This window comes from Notolabrus celidotus, chromosome 20, assembly GCF_009762535.1.
Source record: "Notolabrus celidotus isolate fNotCel1 chromosome 20, fNotCel1.pri, whole genome shotgun sequence".
Classification (NCBI taxonomy): Eukaryota; Metazoa; Chordata; class Actinopteri; order Labriformes; family Labridae; genus Notolabrus; species Notolabrus celidotus.
In genome coordinates this window covers 27271791-27287304 of record NC_048291.1, presented here as the reverse complement: position 1 = coordinate 27287304, position 15514 = coordinate 27271791, and the positions used below count along the sequence as shown (strand labels likewise).

General features: G+C 43.3%; 1 protein-coding gene across 1 annotated transcript; it reads right to left on the bottom strand.

Moving 5' to 3' along the window:
* Nucleotides 1-770: 770 nt before the first annotated feature.
* On the bottom strand, nucleotides 771-6567 carry LOC117832405 (transmembrane protease serine 9-like). The gene is given in 13 exon segments (XM_034711504.1): nucleotides 771-1103; nucleotides 1212-1309; nucleotides 1446-1702; nucleotides 1909-2080; nucleotides 2336-2438; nucleotides 2440-2655; nucleotides 2739-2767; nucleotides 2770-2901; nucleotides 3123-3165; nucleotides 3167-3392; nucleotides 4227-4426; nucleotides 4687-4707; nucleotides 6553-6567. Coding segments are annotated over 13 exon segments (1845 nt in total).
* Nucleotides 6568-15514: the final 8947 nt, after the last annotated feature.

Below are 15514 nucleotides of genomic sequence, written 5' to 3'. Positions count from 1 at the left end.
CTGTTTTTAATCCTTCTGAGCTAGTAAAATTAATAATTACTCATTGGCTAACCAGTGTTTTCTTCTTAAGCCACGCCCCTTTTGCCCAAATGTAGTCACTCTCAGCACCAGGAATCTGAAGGCAAGATTAAAGGCTTAAGGCTCTAATGACGATCAGTCTTAAAGTGGTTCATTCACATTCTAAGTGTCTTTCTGGCTCAAAATCATCAACAGGATATCAACCTCAACAAAGGAAGTTCAATGGATAAACAACCATAAGATACCGCACAGAGGTATCATGTGACTTCTCACCCCTAGGTGCCACCAGTGAGCCAATAACCGACTTGCGTTGCAGCTGAAGTAATCTTTGAATCTTGATGTATATATGTCTAGATTAAAACTTTTACCGGTCTTTCCGTCGCAGCGGGAGGCTAAGGTGGACTGTCGGACTTTCGCTAGGTGTTTATGTTAACGGTAGCTTATCTGTTATCGGAGTTAACGTCTTTTTTTAACGGTTAACGGAGTCAAATTTTACCGTGCTCTCCTCTGATTGAATCTTCAGTACCTTTGTTTTTTCTCTGTCAGTCAACGTTAACAAACATTAAGTCTTTCAATCACATACGAACATGTAGTGTTCCAATATTACAAAAATAAATGCGTCATTTTGTAGTTAGATGTGTTTACACGTCACTCTCCTCAGATCTGATCGTGTCGGTTTCACACAGTCTGTAAAAGTCTCTCAAATCAAAGGTTGTTTGTGTTGATTTGTTCCGGTCAAAAGAGGGAAGCTTCTATATGAAGAGTTGGAGACACAGGGCTAAGAGGAGGAGATGGGAGAACATGATGAAGGGGTGAGGGATGTCCACACTGCTGCTGGCCGTGGTCACGCTGGTAGAGGCTGTGGTGTTAACGCTGGAGCTGTTGCTGCTGCTGTTGCTGCTGGAGGCCGGTGATAAAAACGCTCCCACCGTGTTCTCCAAGAAGTTCTTAAAAGTGCTCAGTTTTTCCAGGACCATCATCTGATCGGCTCGTGCACGACCTCTGGAGTTGTTTTCTAAGGACAACACGACCGCCTGGAACCAAGATCCACCCACCTTACACATCAGAGGACCGCCAGAGTCACCCTGAGGGAACAGGAAGCATCAAATTTAATGTGAGTACAGCTCCTTATCATGAGTTAGAATACTGAGCGAGGGCACAGTGACCTCTGTGAGCTGAAGCTTCTCTCTCACCTGCTCCAACGTGAACGACCCTGTACAAATTCTGTCACTTGTTGAAGCGTTTCCACAACTCACAACTGAGGTCTGGAACTCCTGCAGAACTTCTTCCTCTGGAACCAGAACAAGAGAGTCTTATCAGAGGCGGATCAAACCCTGATGTTAGCTACCTTCATTAAACTTAATCCGATGTGTTTAAATGTTTATTCAAAAGACGTAAACCGGTGCTACTGTGCGTCAAGGACTCACCCCCGCCTCGTCCGGCGCTCCAGCCTGCACCATAGCAGGTGGAGCCCTCGCTGAAGGTCTGTCCGTTGTCCAGGCAGATGGGCTGGATGTAGGTGGACAGGGTGGGATTGGTTTCCAGTTGCAGCACCGCCACGTTGGACCCGGTGAGGTTACTCACAGTGATGTTTCTCACGTTTAGTGTCATCTCAAAAGGGTTGGATCCGTTCTGTTTCAGCCGACCCAAAACCACGGTCCACTCAGACGGTACGGGGGAGCTGCTGGAGGTCGGATGGATTCAGTTAGGACCAGATGTTTGATCGGTTCAAAGCACGGATCAGACCGGACAGATTTACCCTTTCAGACTTTCTACATCCAGTCAAAGTGCAGGGAAGGATAAACTGGTACCACTGAACTAACTGAAAGCACTGTAACTCGGTCCGTGTTTGAAAGTCTGTTATCTTAATAAATCTATCTTGTGTCTCACCTTGAAAAGCAGTTGGCGTTACTCAAAACTGCATCAACAGCCACCAGAGTCCCGCCGCACATGTGGCTCCCATTCTTCTGCAGGCTGGCGATCCACGGCCACAAACCAGCCGATGATACCGAGCTTCCCCCCAGGATACGCGAGTTCATTGTGGCTTGGCCGCAGACCACAGCTGGAGAGAGAGAGAGAGAGAGAGAGAGAGGGAGAGAGAGGGGGGGGGGGGGGAGAGAGGGAGAGAGAGAGAGAGAGGAGAGAGAGAGAGGAGAGAGGGATAGAGAGAGGGAGAGAGAGAGGGATAGAGAGAGGGATAGTACGAAGAACATAAAACCTTGAGTCCTCTTAGAAGTAAGCCCCTCAGTTCCTGATCATGCTGATGTTTGAAGTTTATGAAGACATCTCATATAAGAGATTTTTGGCGTGCGCTCACGTTTGGCTGTGGTGGTTGTAGGCAGGGTGGTTGTAGGCAGGGTGGTTGTTGGCAGGGTGGTTGTTGGCAGGGTAGTTGTTGGCGGCGGTGCCAGGCCAGCACAGGGTGACGCTGAGGTCACTGTCAGTCCCGGTGGACGTGAATCTGACGTATCCCGGCTGGTCGCTGGTGATGTGACTGTTGATCCATAACTGATAACTAGATACACGGGCGTAGACTCCAGGGAAATTAGCCAAGGCACAACCATTTCCAAAACTCACGATCCCTGCCAGGACCCAGCGGTCGCCTTGCTTGCTCACCAGTGGCCCCCCCGAGTCGCCCTGTTCAGAGAGAGAAGAGATTAGGAGGTTGGATATTGCAGGAGTTAAAATCTGAAGCTAACACTCTGTTGAGAAATGATCACCTGACAGGAGTCCTTCCCTCCGGCCTCTAACCCGCACAGATCATGTTTTCTGTGATTGAGCCCACTCCGTAGTTACAGTTACACTTCCTGTTTCCCACGATCGGCACCTCCACCTCCATCAGTTCTTGCGGGGAAGGAAGGGGACACTGTGGACAAACAGAAACTGTGTCACACATCACACAGTGTTTATTTCATACAGCAGGTGTGTCTCTCTCTACAACACAACTCCTCTGTACCAGAGATTTACTACATCTAAACAACAGCACACAGCAGAGCCTCTATTCAAGGGACGCTCCTTCTGATGGGACATACACAGTGATGTGAGTCCATACTACAGAATATAGGGAAAACTGTGTTGTAATGTAGTCCAGGTTTCTGACCCACCTCCAGATCCAATGTTGCCCCATCCGGTGACCCAAGAGTTTGACGCCGCTGAAGAAGGAGCTGCCGGGCTCTGCCAGGCACACGGGCAGGATGAAGTTGTTGAAAATCACAGGCGATGAGAGCTTCAGCAGGCTGATGTCGTTTTCATTAGTATCAGTGTTGTAGTCGTGGTGACGGATGATCTGCACTACAGTCCGAGTCACTGCGTTGGGGTTGGATCCCTCCAGACTCTGACGACCCAGAGACACAGCCAGGTTGCTGGTGCTGGTGCTGAAGGGAGAGTCATTAACAGAGTCAGTACAGGAAACCGATGTGTTGAATTAAAGCTGCAGTAAGTGAAGGAGAAGCAGTTTCATTCTAACATTGAACACATTGTGCAGTGATGCTTTAATAATAAGGCTGTACAAAGAGGAGGCGTGAACACTGTCCCCGTTAGTTCGAGCGCTAACACCTTAGAGGCTTAAAAACACTTGAGTGTAGCTTCATCTCTGGGTTCAGGGCACAGTGTGTTCATAGGATTTGGCTCTTAAGAATCATCACGGCTGAAACAAAGTTTGAATAGTTTAAAAAAAGAGTCTGAGGCCTCATGAAAGACCCTCCAATGGTCTCTTTTCCTCCTTCTTGTTGTGGCATTGTCTCTGAGATTGCTGGAAACCTGCTGGAAGCTGAGGGGGTTTCAGGCCTACTAGGCCGGCCTGGATATCACACCTTCAGCTCCTATCAGCTTCTTGTACATCTTGGTAAGACTAATCATGCCTCCTAAACATTGCAAAAACACCCGCCTGTGAGAATGATACAAAGGTTACAATGAGTGTTCTCTCCTCCCAGTTACTTGACAACAGAGAGAATTCTACAAAGAGATGTTACTTCAGCAACAGGGAAACTTCAAATGCTTTATTCAGCTGATCATGGATGGAACCAACAAAAGGCTGGATGGAGTTATCAGAGATGTACAGGAGCTGAAAACCAGCCTGGAATTCACTCAAGATAAGTTTGAAGACATCAAAATGGGACACAAAGAAATTGAGACAAAAAATAAAGTTACTTGAAAACAACACCACAAATTCAAAGCAGAAATGGATTGAATGTTTACCAAACAGTTACCTTGTGAAGCAGTGAGCAGCAGACACCACCCACTCGCTGTTAACGAGAGACCCTCCACAGAAGTGGCCTCCGCCTCTCTGCAGACTGGCCTGCCAGGGCCAGCTGCCCTCAGGGGCCGGCTGCCCTCCAACGATCCTGGTGTTGAGCAGAGGTTTACCACACACTGAAGACAGACAGAGCACAAACACACGTGAGGAATCCTCACATCAGCGGTATCTGTCGGCGCTCCTGCAGGAACTTAAGCTTCTCCTCTTGATGAGGATTAAGATCCTGGGAGTGTGCAGGAAACACCGAGGTGTGGCCGATCAAAACATCCCTGATTCATGAAGCTGTTTTATTTCACAATGAGTCCAGATGTTTATTGCTTGTGTCTGATACCCTCTATTTGTTAATATTAAAGCTCTATACAACACAGCAGGTTTAAATGCAACAAAGGAAACAAAGTGAAAAAAGGACTTACCATTGAGCTGTGAGTGACATCCTGAAAAACAGAAAACACAACTTTTCACATTTCATGTTTAATCACAAACAGCTTTGTGAAGATGTGACGCGTGCAGGAGAGAGAATGGTTTCTATTCAAGGAGAAAAACAAGAAGATCCCCAGCAGCCTCCTCTGATCCTTTACACACACTCTGAATGTTGAATTAACTCTTTGTTGTTTTAATGGATCTCCCTGTGTGAAGTGACATGCTGTGGCTATGTGTTGTGTGTGTGTGTGTGTGTGTGTGTGTGTGTGTGTGTGTGTGTGTGTGTGTGTGTGTGTGTGTGTGTGTGTGTGTCCTATCAGACAGCTTTAGGCCTGGTCTAACAGGACTGTCAGCATGCCTGAGCTGTTTCAGCTTCAGTGAACACTCTTTGTAAGAGTGCAGAAACACAGGGAGCTGTTTTTTCTCTCAAACCACCACTTTCTGTTTGTTTCTATCAGAACGAGTGATGACAGAAGGAGGAGGGAGCGTCAGCAGAGGGAGGGGCGGTACTGACGGACGCCTCAGAGCTGACAGGGGCTCTGCCAGAGTCACGCAGACAGCAGGTAATGAGGCCTGTCTTTCAATGTATGCTCAAAGGTCAGGTCGGACTTCAGGAGACAACAAACAGGTCAGAGTAAGGGTTAAGCGAAAGAACCAGAATCAGCACGACACGCAGAGATAGATGCATCTTAAATCTTAATATCCAAACTTATTCACGCTTCATAGTCTGCAGGGATTCACTCATTTCATGCTTTGAATTTCAAACACGTCGTTCACAGTGAAGTCTGCATGAAATAAACGCTTCAAATTTGTATTCTTCATGCTCTTCTTCTACTCTGACCATGTCTGAGGTCGCTGTAATGACGGCTTGTCCTTGCCCTGAACTCAACACTCTGCTGCTTCACCTTTAAAGGAACTTCAGTTTGCGAGGACTTGAAACCAAATTCATCGAGTGTCCACTAGAGGCTGGCTGCAGAAACACAGGAAACCACATACACACCCATTCAAAGAAGATGATGTTTGAAGCAGAAATAAACATGTTTACAGCCTGGTTCAAAAAAGGGCTTTGCTCTACGTCGCTAAATTCCCTATCGGGCGGCAGTAGCTCAGTCCATAGGGACTTGGCTTGGGAACCCAAGTGTTGCTGGTTCGAGTCCCAGCATAGACAAAGTTAGGCAAGTGGACTGGTGGCTGGAGAGGTGCTGGTTCACCTACTGCCGAGGTGCCCTTGAGCAAGGCACAGAACCCCCAACTGCTTGGGGTGCGCTGGTTGAAGGCAGTATCCTCACTCTGACATCTCTCCCTAAGCATGTTCACTGCATGTGTGTGCATGACTGTATGTATATACCAAAAACTGTGTGTGTAGCATGTTCAAAAATAGCCCGATTAAAAAATTTAATTTCCCCGAGGGTTTAAAAAGTACAAGAGAGAAAGAAAGTATTTTTTCTAACCTGACGGTTCAGAAGATATTAAGATTACAAGTTTTTGCCCACATAAGGACATGACTGACTTGACTGACAGACGGGAACACATAGCTGTTGGCTAGGAGGCTCAAACCCCGCCTCTTTACCTCACACTAAGTTTGATTGAGTTCTGCATTTCAAATATGGCTGCCGCCAACGATTGGCTTCAAAACAGCGCTCAGGGACAGAACAGTCTGTGCTTGAAACAGCAGACCTTAAAACTTGGACACAGCCTCAGTGACGTCATCTGTTGAGTTCTGAGTTTTATGAAGTCCAGAGATCTTGGTCACCGTACTGGAGATGCTAACTCGACTGATTATACAAACTAACTTCAGACTGTTTCAGACTCTTTTCAAAACTGGCAAAGAGGCAGAGGTCAGGTCGTAGCCGTGTCACCTTGCTACAGCTCATCGCGCCCTCCCTCCTGTGAACCTGAGTATGTTTGCCTTTTAGTGTTCATAGAAACAGAAATGAGACCAGAACTATGTTTGGTATCCCGCTGTAAATGTGGGTATTTAAATACGGGGTCAGCTTTTGGGGCCTCGAGTGGACACTAAAGGAACTGCAGTTCTCTGGTTGCTTGAAACGAGGACTTTAGGAATAAAACCCTGACGATGATGATTTAAAGGAAGACAGACGCAGGATATTTTTCACAGACTAAATTTCGCTGCACTCTGCTTTACTTCTCATGGAAACAGCGAGGCCTCTGGGTAATCTTCCCTTCTGTCTGATGCAGATTTGTTGCTTTAAAGGTCTGGTTTTCCAACATTAAAGTCAGTATGCAACGTTTGTTTAGCTCGGAGGATCTGCGTTTGTCTGCCACAGTGATGCGTGTGAAAAGAGCTCAAAGGTTTAGGCGAATGTACACACTCATGGCGTGCTCCTGGGCAGGTTCGCTTTCATAGATGACATTTAAGAATGGGTCACTTAAGTTCACCTGAAACATGGTGGAGTAAAGGTTAGTGATCACGTTATTGATAGATTATCAAGAGGTAGAGAAGTTTGATTATTTTAGTCCACTTTATGTTCAGATGTTTTTATGTTAAAGCATTTAAATCTTTTACTTCTTCTAGTTTGAATGTCATGTTTTTATTTCCTGTGTTTTGGTAACAAACTGGCTGTCTTTGTTTTTTTGTTTTTTGTTTTGTTTTTTTGTTTGTTTGTTTTTTTGTTTGTTTGTTTGTTTGTTTGTTAGTTTGTTGGTTGTTTTTTTGTTTGTTTTTTTGTTTGTTTTTTTGTTTGTTTTTTTGTTTGTTTGTTTTTTTGTTTGTTTGTTTGTTTTTTTGTTTGTTCCTTGTAAACGAGTTGAGTGACAGATGTGCAAATGTGAAACATGAGACATTTTGTAGAGACAAGAACAGCAAATATTGCCCAACCTTCTTGTGAGTTCCCTCATTCCTTTAGATGTGTGTTTGCTCATTCTTTAAAGGTCCCTCTGTGTGAGTTTTTATCCTCCACATGACGAGGCGTGGCTCAGTGTGACCCATCAGCATTAATCTGACATGTAATCTCTGTTACCTTAACTTCAACACTTACAGGAACATCTTCAATGATTCCTGTCTGCTACAAGAAAAGCGTAAAATAAGATTGTGGACTTCCTTGAGTGGATTGAGAGTCAGGGAAATCCCAAACCTGTCATGTTACTTTAAATGAATGTTTACTTGAGGAAGAGTTTAAAAAGACTCAGACTGTCCCTGCAGATTGATTTTAGAGGGATTAAAAGACTAAATCTTCCAGGAATGTTTCATCACGTTACTTTAAATGACTCATTCTGTCCTGTGTGGAAATGCAGACAACAATCTCCAATCTTAATCTTATCGTGGGTTTGAAATGCCTCGTTCGCATTCGTGTCTTTCTTCACAAGGCGCAAATGTTCCCGAGCATCATCAGCACTTACAGTCAATCCATGACTCAGCACATTTTCCTAACTGTCATCTGTGCAGTAAAATATTTACAGCCGGTTAAGATCCTTTAACCTTTAGTGAAGGATGCAACCTCATCACCAGGAAGTCCTTCACATATCTGAAGAGTTGGACTGTTTGTTTTCTTTATAAGTCATGCAAACTTCATGAAATGTTAGAAACAAAACATTCATGTTGAAATATGATATTTAAAAATATGACACCTGAGGGAACAGATAAAACTACGGAAGAGGATTAGGGCCACTGGGAAAAAAAATCAAGAACTAATGTTTCTTTTTTATTATCATTCTGAGAAAAAAAAGTCAGAATTCTGCCTTTAATCTTAGAATTCTGATTTTTTTTCTATATATTTAATAATAAAAAATACATATAATGGATCTTATTTATTCTTTTTAGTGGCCCGAATCCTCCTCCGTATAAAACCCAGTTCAAGCAGCTTTGCAGGAATCAAATCGTCTCCTTTAATTCGTCTTGAAGTGATAGCTTAGAGGAATAAAATAAACCTGTGTGGGTCATGTTTGCACGCCGCACGCCACACGCGTTCTTTTTTAGAGAACTAACCAGTCAGTAAATATTTACAACTTTGTGACTGAGTTATAATTCAAATCTTTATGTTAAAGACTGATCGTGAAGCTGCATCAGTTTTTATCTGCAGGTCTCAACGATCAATAAGATGTTGGTATTTATGGGGACAGAACGAGGCTGCATGCTGACCAATATTAAAAATAACACTCTGCGGCCTCAGGAGCAGAGAGTATGTAGAGGAATTATTTCACTCTTAAGCCTTGAGACTAAAGCAGATTCAGTTCAGTCTGGGGCATGTCTTATATATCTATTTAAATGATAAACTTTATGAGTGTTACAATCAAAGAGGTCTCTCTTTATTTCTGCAGCATATGAAGAAAAGTGCTCTGCTTTACATTTTCATCAGACGATTATTTACTCTGAAATATTGAATAATTCCTCTCACAATTCTCTCAGATGACACAAACACTTAAGAGCTTTTAAGAGCTCCAAACACTTTTAAAAAATGAGTTATTAATTTTAATTGGACAAAGAAAAAGCCCACTGCTGTGTCTTATTTCCTGCTGCATTTCAACAATCATTCGTGCATATTTTGATATTTTGAGTATTTTAGTCCTAAAATACCAAAAAAGCTAAATTCTGCATTCAGTTTTTGCATAGAGAAACACGTGTGTTACATGAACTCCTCTCCTTTATAATCTATTTCCTCCTGAATGTTTCTCTTGCCTTCAGCAGTCAGAGCTGAAACATGATTGATTCAGGTGTGTGCATTGAGAGGGGTTCTTACCTTGTGTGAGGAGAGTCAGCAGAGTTGCTGCACAGATCACTCCGTGGAAAGTCATAACTACAAGTCCATGTCAGCGACCCTGCCCCCATATATACACTTCCTCTCCCTCCCTCTCTGTCTGCAACACAAACACACCTCTCTCTGCCTCGCTATCAGAAGCTGTCACCTGTTCAGTGACACGCCCAACACCCCTGACAATCACCTTCACCATACATCACACTTATCTCCCTTACCTTACAAAATGTACCTGCAGTGTGTTCTCTACCAAAGTACAGTCAAATGAGGAAAGGGAATACAGAACAGTTCATAATGGGACACATATTTCTGTAAAATAATTTCCATTTGCACAGGTACATCAACCTGATGCTCAAATAGGGACATTCTGTGCTGATACTAATGTCTCTATAAGCTGAGACTACTTGTTTTCTTTAACTATGAAGCTGAGACTCCTGGTGTTCTTTGACAATGAAGCTGAGACTCCTGGTGTGCGTTTACTCTGAAGCTGAGACTCCTGGTCTTCTTTTACTCTGAAGCTGAGACTCCTGGTGTTCTTTTACTGAAGCTGAGACTCCTGGTGTTCGTTTCCTCTGAAGCTGAGACTCCTGATGTTCTTTTACTCTGAAGCTGAGACTCCTGGTGTTCGTTTCTCTGAAGCTGAGACTCCTGATGTTCTTTTACTCTGAAGCTGAGACTCCTGGTGTTCTTTACTATGAAGCTGAGACTCCTGGTGTTCTTTTACTCTGAAGCTGAGACTCCTGGTTTCTTTTACTATGAAGCTGAGACTCCTGGTGTTCTTTACTCTGAAGCTGAGACTCCTGGTGTGCGTTTACTCTGAAGCTGAGACTCCTGGTCTTCTTTTACTCTGAAGCTGAGACTCCTGGTGTTCTTTACTATGAAGCTGAGACTCCTGGTGTTCTTTGACATGAAGCTGAGACTCCTGGTGTTCTTTTACTCTGAAGCTGAGACTCCTGGTGTTCTTTTACTATGAAGCTGAGACTCCTGGTGTTCTTTTACTATGAAGCTGAGACTCCTGGTGTTCTTTTACTATGAAGCTGAGACTCCTGGTGTTCTTTTACTATGAAGCTGAGACTCCTAGTGTTCTTTACTATGAAGCTGAGACTCATGGTGTTCTTTACTGAAGCTGAGACTCCTGGTGTCTTTACTCTGAAGCTGAGACTCCTGGTTTCTTTTACTGAAGCTGAGACTCCTGGTGTTCTTTTACTATGAAGCTGAGACTCCTGGTGTTCGTTTCTCTGAAGCTGAGACTCCTGGTTCTTTTACTCTGAAGCTGAGACTCCTGGTGTTCTTTTACTATGAAGCTGAGACTCCTGGTGTTCTTTTACTCTGAAGCTGAGACTCCTGTGTGTTTACTCTGAAGCTGAGACTCCTGGTCTTCTTTCTGAAGCTGAGACTCCTGGTGTTCTTTTACTGAAGCTGAGACTCCTGGTGTTCTTTACATGAAGCTGAGACTCCTGGTGTTCTTTTACTCTGAAGCTGAGACTCCTGGTGTTCTTTTACTATGAAGCTGAGACTCCTGGTGTTCTTTTACTATGAAGCTGAGACTCCTGGTGTTCTTTTACCTGAAGCTGAGACTCCTGGTGTACTTTACTATGAAGCTGAGACTCCTGGTGTTCTTTTACTCTGAAGCTGAGACTCCTGGTGTACGTTCTATGAAGCTGAGACTCCTGGTGTTCTTTTACTCTGAAGCTGAGACTCCTGGTGTTCTTTTACTATGAAGCTGAGACTCCTGGTCTTCTTTTACTATGAAGCTGAGACTCCTAGTGTTCTTTTAACTATGAAGCTGAGACTCCTGGTGTAGCGTTTACTCTGAAGCTGAGACTCCTGGTCGTACGTTTACTCTGAAGCTGAGACTCCTGGTGTACGTTTACTTTTAAACTAAGACTCCTGGATTTCTTTTGTTCTGTAATTGAGATTTCTGATTTTTGTTACCATGAAGGCGATACCCCAGGGGTTTCTTTACTCAGGCCCCCTGGTGAGACTTCTCTCTGTGATACTATTTTTGACATTCTTTAAGAATCTTCGTGTAAGTATTTGTTAACAGAAGGATCTCGATCACAAAGAGTCAAATTCAAAGAAAGAAGGAGGAACAATGTTTAACTTGCATGATAGTGTTTTTCCAAGCCGACAAGATCCTGAAACATTATCCGTTCAAGCCAAACCAGTCACACCCTTATGATGTCATCAGGGAAAATGAGGAAACAAATCCTTTCCTTCATTAAGGCATTAGTATTTAATCTTTGTCACTTTGCTTTGGGTTGTTAAAGCCATCGACAAACCGAGCCAAGAAATGTCCTTTTCTTCTGCAAAAGTAAGCAGACTGAGGACGGTGCCCTGAGGTACAACCTTCATGCGTCATCAGTAAACATTACTTAGCATGTGCTGGACAGGATCAGGGAATAGAGAAGAGATGCACCTCTGTCCACAAGGTGATCAATGCACAGTGTAAGATCCTCACATGATCCAGGCAGTCGGGCTCTTCATGACTATTGTTACCGTTAATGTCAAAATGAGATCATTATTCAGCTAATCACTCCTCTTCACCGAGACCTGTTGCTCTTGTTTGTTGATCTTGGCAGATGTACTGTGGTCACACTTTCCTGTTTCCTCAAGCAGACAGTCAAGAACAGGGAGTGCCATGCCAAAAGTTAAAGCTCCAGGTAACCCACGACTGCCCTGACCCCCTTAACGGACTTTTAACAAACTGACAGTCATGGAGTCTCACCAGGTAGCATTCCTGCATCTCTGCCCAGAAAACTCTGCCTGAATTTGACACTCACTATCTGTTGAACTTCCTGCACGGTGTCCCAAACTCGGTATACACTTTACAGGGGTGTCGAACCTTGCTTTGCTCATCCTGTAAAACGTACAGGCACCATTTTGGAGTAACTTATGAAACTGGCGTCCGCTCCTTTAAGGCAACATTACCCAACCACCAACTAAAGATCTGACAACAAACAGTGTGATGTTTCTTTCAGACATATGATGAGTTACAAATCTTAAACTTGAATCCTTATAATATCAAAGTTATATTTCAGGAGCTTTATTCAGAGAGGATAGGACCGTGGGTAGAGCAGGAAACTAAGGACCGCCTGCTTGAGCAGGGGTTCTGAAACATTTCAGCCCAAGACCCTCAAAATATAGATGCCAAAGACTTGCGACCACCCACTGTCGCTCAGAGTGATTTAACGTGGCTTCATTTAGCTGTCTGGAGGATTTGAGCCTACCTACATGTGTCTGTGTTTCCTGTGCTGTTTGAATGAACCTGCTGCTACTGATGCTTTGATAATTAACTGTTCACTACCCTAAACTTAGGAGTCATCTGACAACAAAGAAAGGCAGAAAACTCATTACATTTTATATTTTCAAGGTTTATTTCAAGTTAAGCTACCATTTTGATGATATCTTTTACTGGAATTGGTAAAATGTACTAGTTTTAGATAACTTAAAAAAAAAAACTCAGACATTTCATGACCCCCCATTTGTGTCTCGTGACCCCCCAGGGAAGCATACAACACGTGACCTCTACCCCCTCCCCACCTCTGTCCTTGTTCTGTTTTATTTTTATTTGTATCTTATGTAAAGCGACTTTGACTATTAAGAAAAGCACTATATAATCCTATGATTATTATTATCATTCACTAACCAGTTCCCCAAAATTGTACCATAATTTAAAGAACATCACTGAAATTTAAGCCCAACTAAGCCAAATAAAAATCTGCATGTTTACCTTTAAAAGGATCATCGTCAGATTCTTATTTGTAAGACTTTGCCACTTGACTCATCTAAATGAAGGAGATGAGTCCTCTATATAACAGCAATTAAACTGCAGGAAGTATTTTTGGGTGCATCATTCCAGCTAATATAGGACAGGTGTGTTTTTGTTGCCAGCATTGTGATTAAAATCTGAACTAACTGCATGTAAACAATCTTAATGAGCGTGTTAGATATGTCAGTAAACTGGATATGTCAGATTATTGCAGACTTACTCATCAATGTTTTTTTATCATACAGAGAAATAAGTGGAGACAACATCAGGTTAGGTGCACAGTGAGACTGGAAGATAATTCCAAAGAGAAATGAAGTCATCGTTTTAAAACCTAAAGACATGAGCGGACTTCCTGTTTGAATCGACACAGCATCAGAAGTTATCGCTGAAGTGACGCGGGCCTGCTGACTGACGGCCTTTTACCTTAATTCACCCACGGACAGGATGGATGGATGAGATGACGACAGGTCTAAAAATGGACAGGTTTGTACTCGGAAACTACATCTGTCATTCAGATGGAATCACACAGCAGCCGCTGTCCGTCTCATCAGATAGTGATTGTTTCAGAACAAAAGGAACAAGAGAAACTTTCAACACCGTGAAGACCAAACTTCAAAGTCTACCTGCTGCAGCGTTTGAAGTAGTTCACAAACCTGGGGCGCTGGTGGCCTAGCATCTAAGTGCCCAACATACAGAGGCTACAGTCCTCGTCGCAGGGGCGACGGCTCAATTCCCGGCTGGTCGATCATTTCCTGCATGTCTTCCCCTCTCTCTACTTCCCACATTTCCTGTCTCTCCTTCAGCTGTCCTATACAATAAAGGCAAAAAGGCCAAAATATAACAGTAGTTCACAAACCAGAGCGACAGGGATGCAATAATTTAAAAATGAATATTAAAAAACAGCAGTTGATACTTTTGTCCCTCATGAAGAGAGGTCTGGGCTCATAACTAACCACACAAGAGGAAACAGGATGATGTGTATGTGCACATGTTATTGACAGTGATTGTTTCAGTGAGACTAAGATGAATCAGATCCATTCATCAAACTCTCTGACTGAAGCTGATTTGTAGATCCTCACAGGATGTTGACAACCCAAACTTTCCCACAGACAACTTTTTCAAGTTGAAAATTCAAAACTACAGATATAGAAGCGCTGCCTCAGTCGGAAAACCAGCTATTTCTACTTTTCTCATGTTTAACCTTTGCAAACAGTGACGACCTGTTCGAGCCTTTAAACTCTGTGATCGAACTGACGACTGGTTTGCTGATCTCTCTGGGGTTGAAGTGCCTTCCTCTTGTTTATTAAAGGAATGATTTCCATCAACCAGCAGGGGGAGGAAGGAGCACTTGTTCTGTATTCTTCAGCAGGTGTTTGTCCACATTCTGTGCCTCAGTGAGTATTTCAGACGTTTGTTTAAACATTCATAGTTTTAACTGCTGTGACACTGACCTGTTGTTTTATACGTCGTGTTTTTATGAAATTTGATTAAAACTCTGAGTTGTAAAAAAATGAATCAATCGATTTTTTAAAGATCGTTTTAAATGTCAGGAAGAGTTCAGATATTCTTTAAGATTAGGGGCCGCTTTGGCCAAGTAGTAAAAGGGTGCGCCCCATGTACAGAGGCTTTAGTCCTCCTGCTGTCCGCATGGCTCGATTCTAACCTCTCTCCATGCATGTCACTCCCACTCTCTCTCTACTCTCTCTCTCTCCTCCTATCTCTCGGTGTCTCTCTCTCTCTCTGTGTCCTCCATCTGTGCTCTCTCTCTCTCTCTCTCTCTCTGTGTCTCTCTCTCTCTCTGTGTCCTCTCTCTCTCTGAGTCTCCTCTCTCTCCTCGTCTCTCCTCTCTACTCTCTCCTGAGCTGTGTTGAAATAAAAAGTACCACTCAGTGTTGGCAGCTGCTTCGTTTAGCAGGACACAGAACAACAGCCGACACACACAGTTCATTTTCAGTATTTATTTAACAATGTAGCTAACAGGAAGCATCTTCACGCCATTTACAGGCAGTGTTTTATTTTCATTCATTTAGCGGGATAGATCACAGCTGTTATTCAATGCAAATGTAGGAAAAAATAAGAGTCGACGTTTGTATTCAAAACCTGAGAGCTATTCATGTAAAGTGCAGCTCGAGTATTTGCAAAGCAAATCCAGTGTGTTCACATCAGTGCTGAGTCACTTCATGTAGAAATTCACATTATATCACAGCAGCTCTTTGATACGATGAGGTAGATTCATTAAACCTTCAAAATATGTGACTTCATCTGTTGAAGGAAGGTGCTTCCCTTTTTACAACCCGTCTGTTCACAGATATTTGGAGTGAGTAGAATAAAAATCAC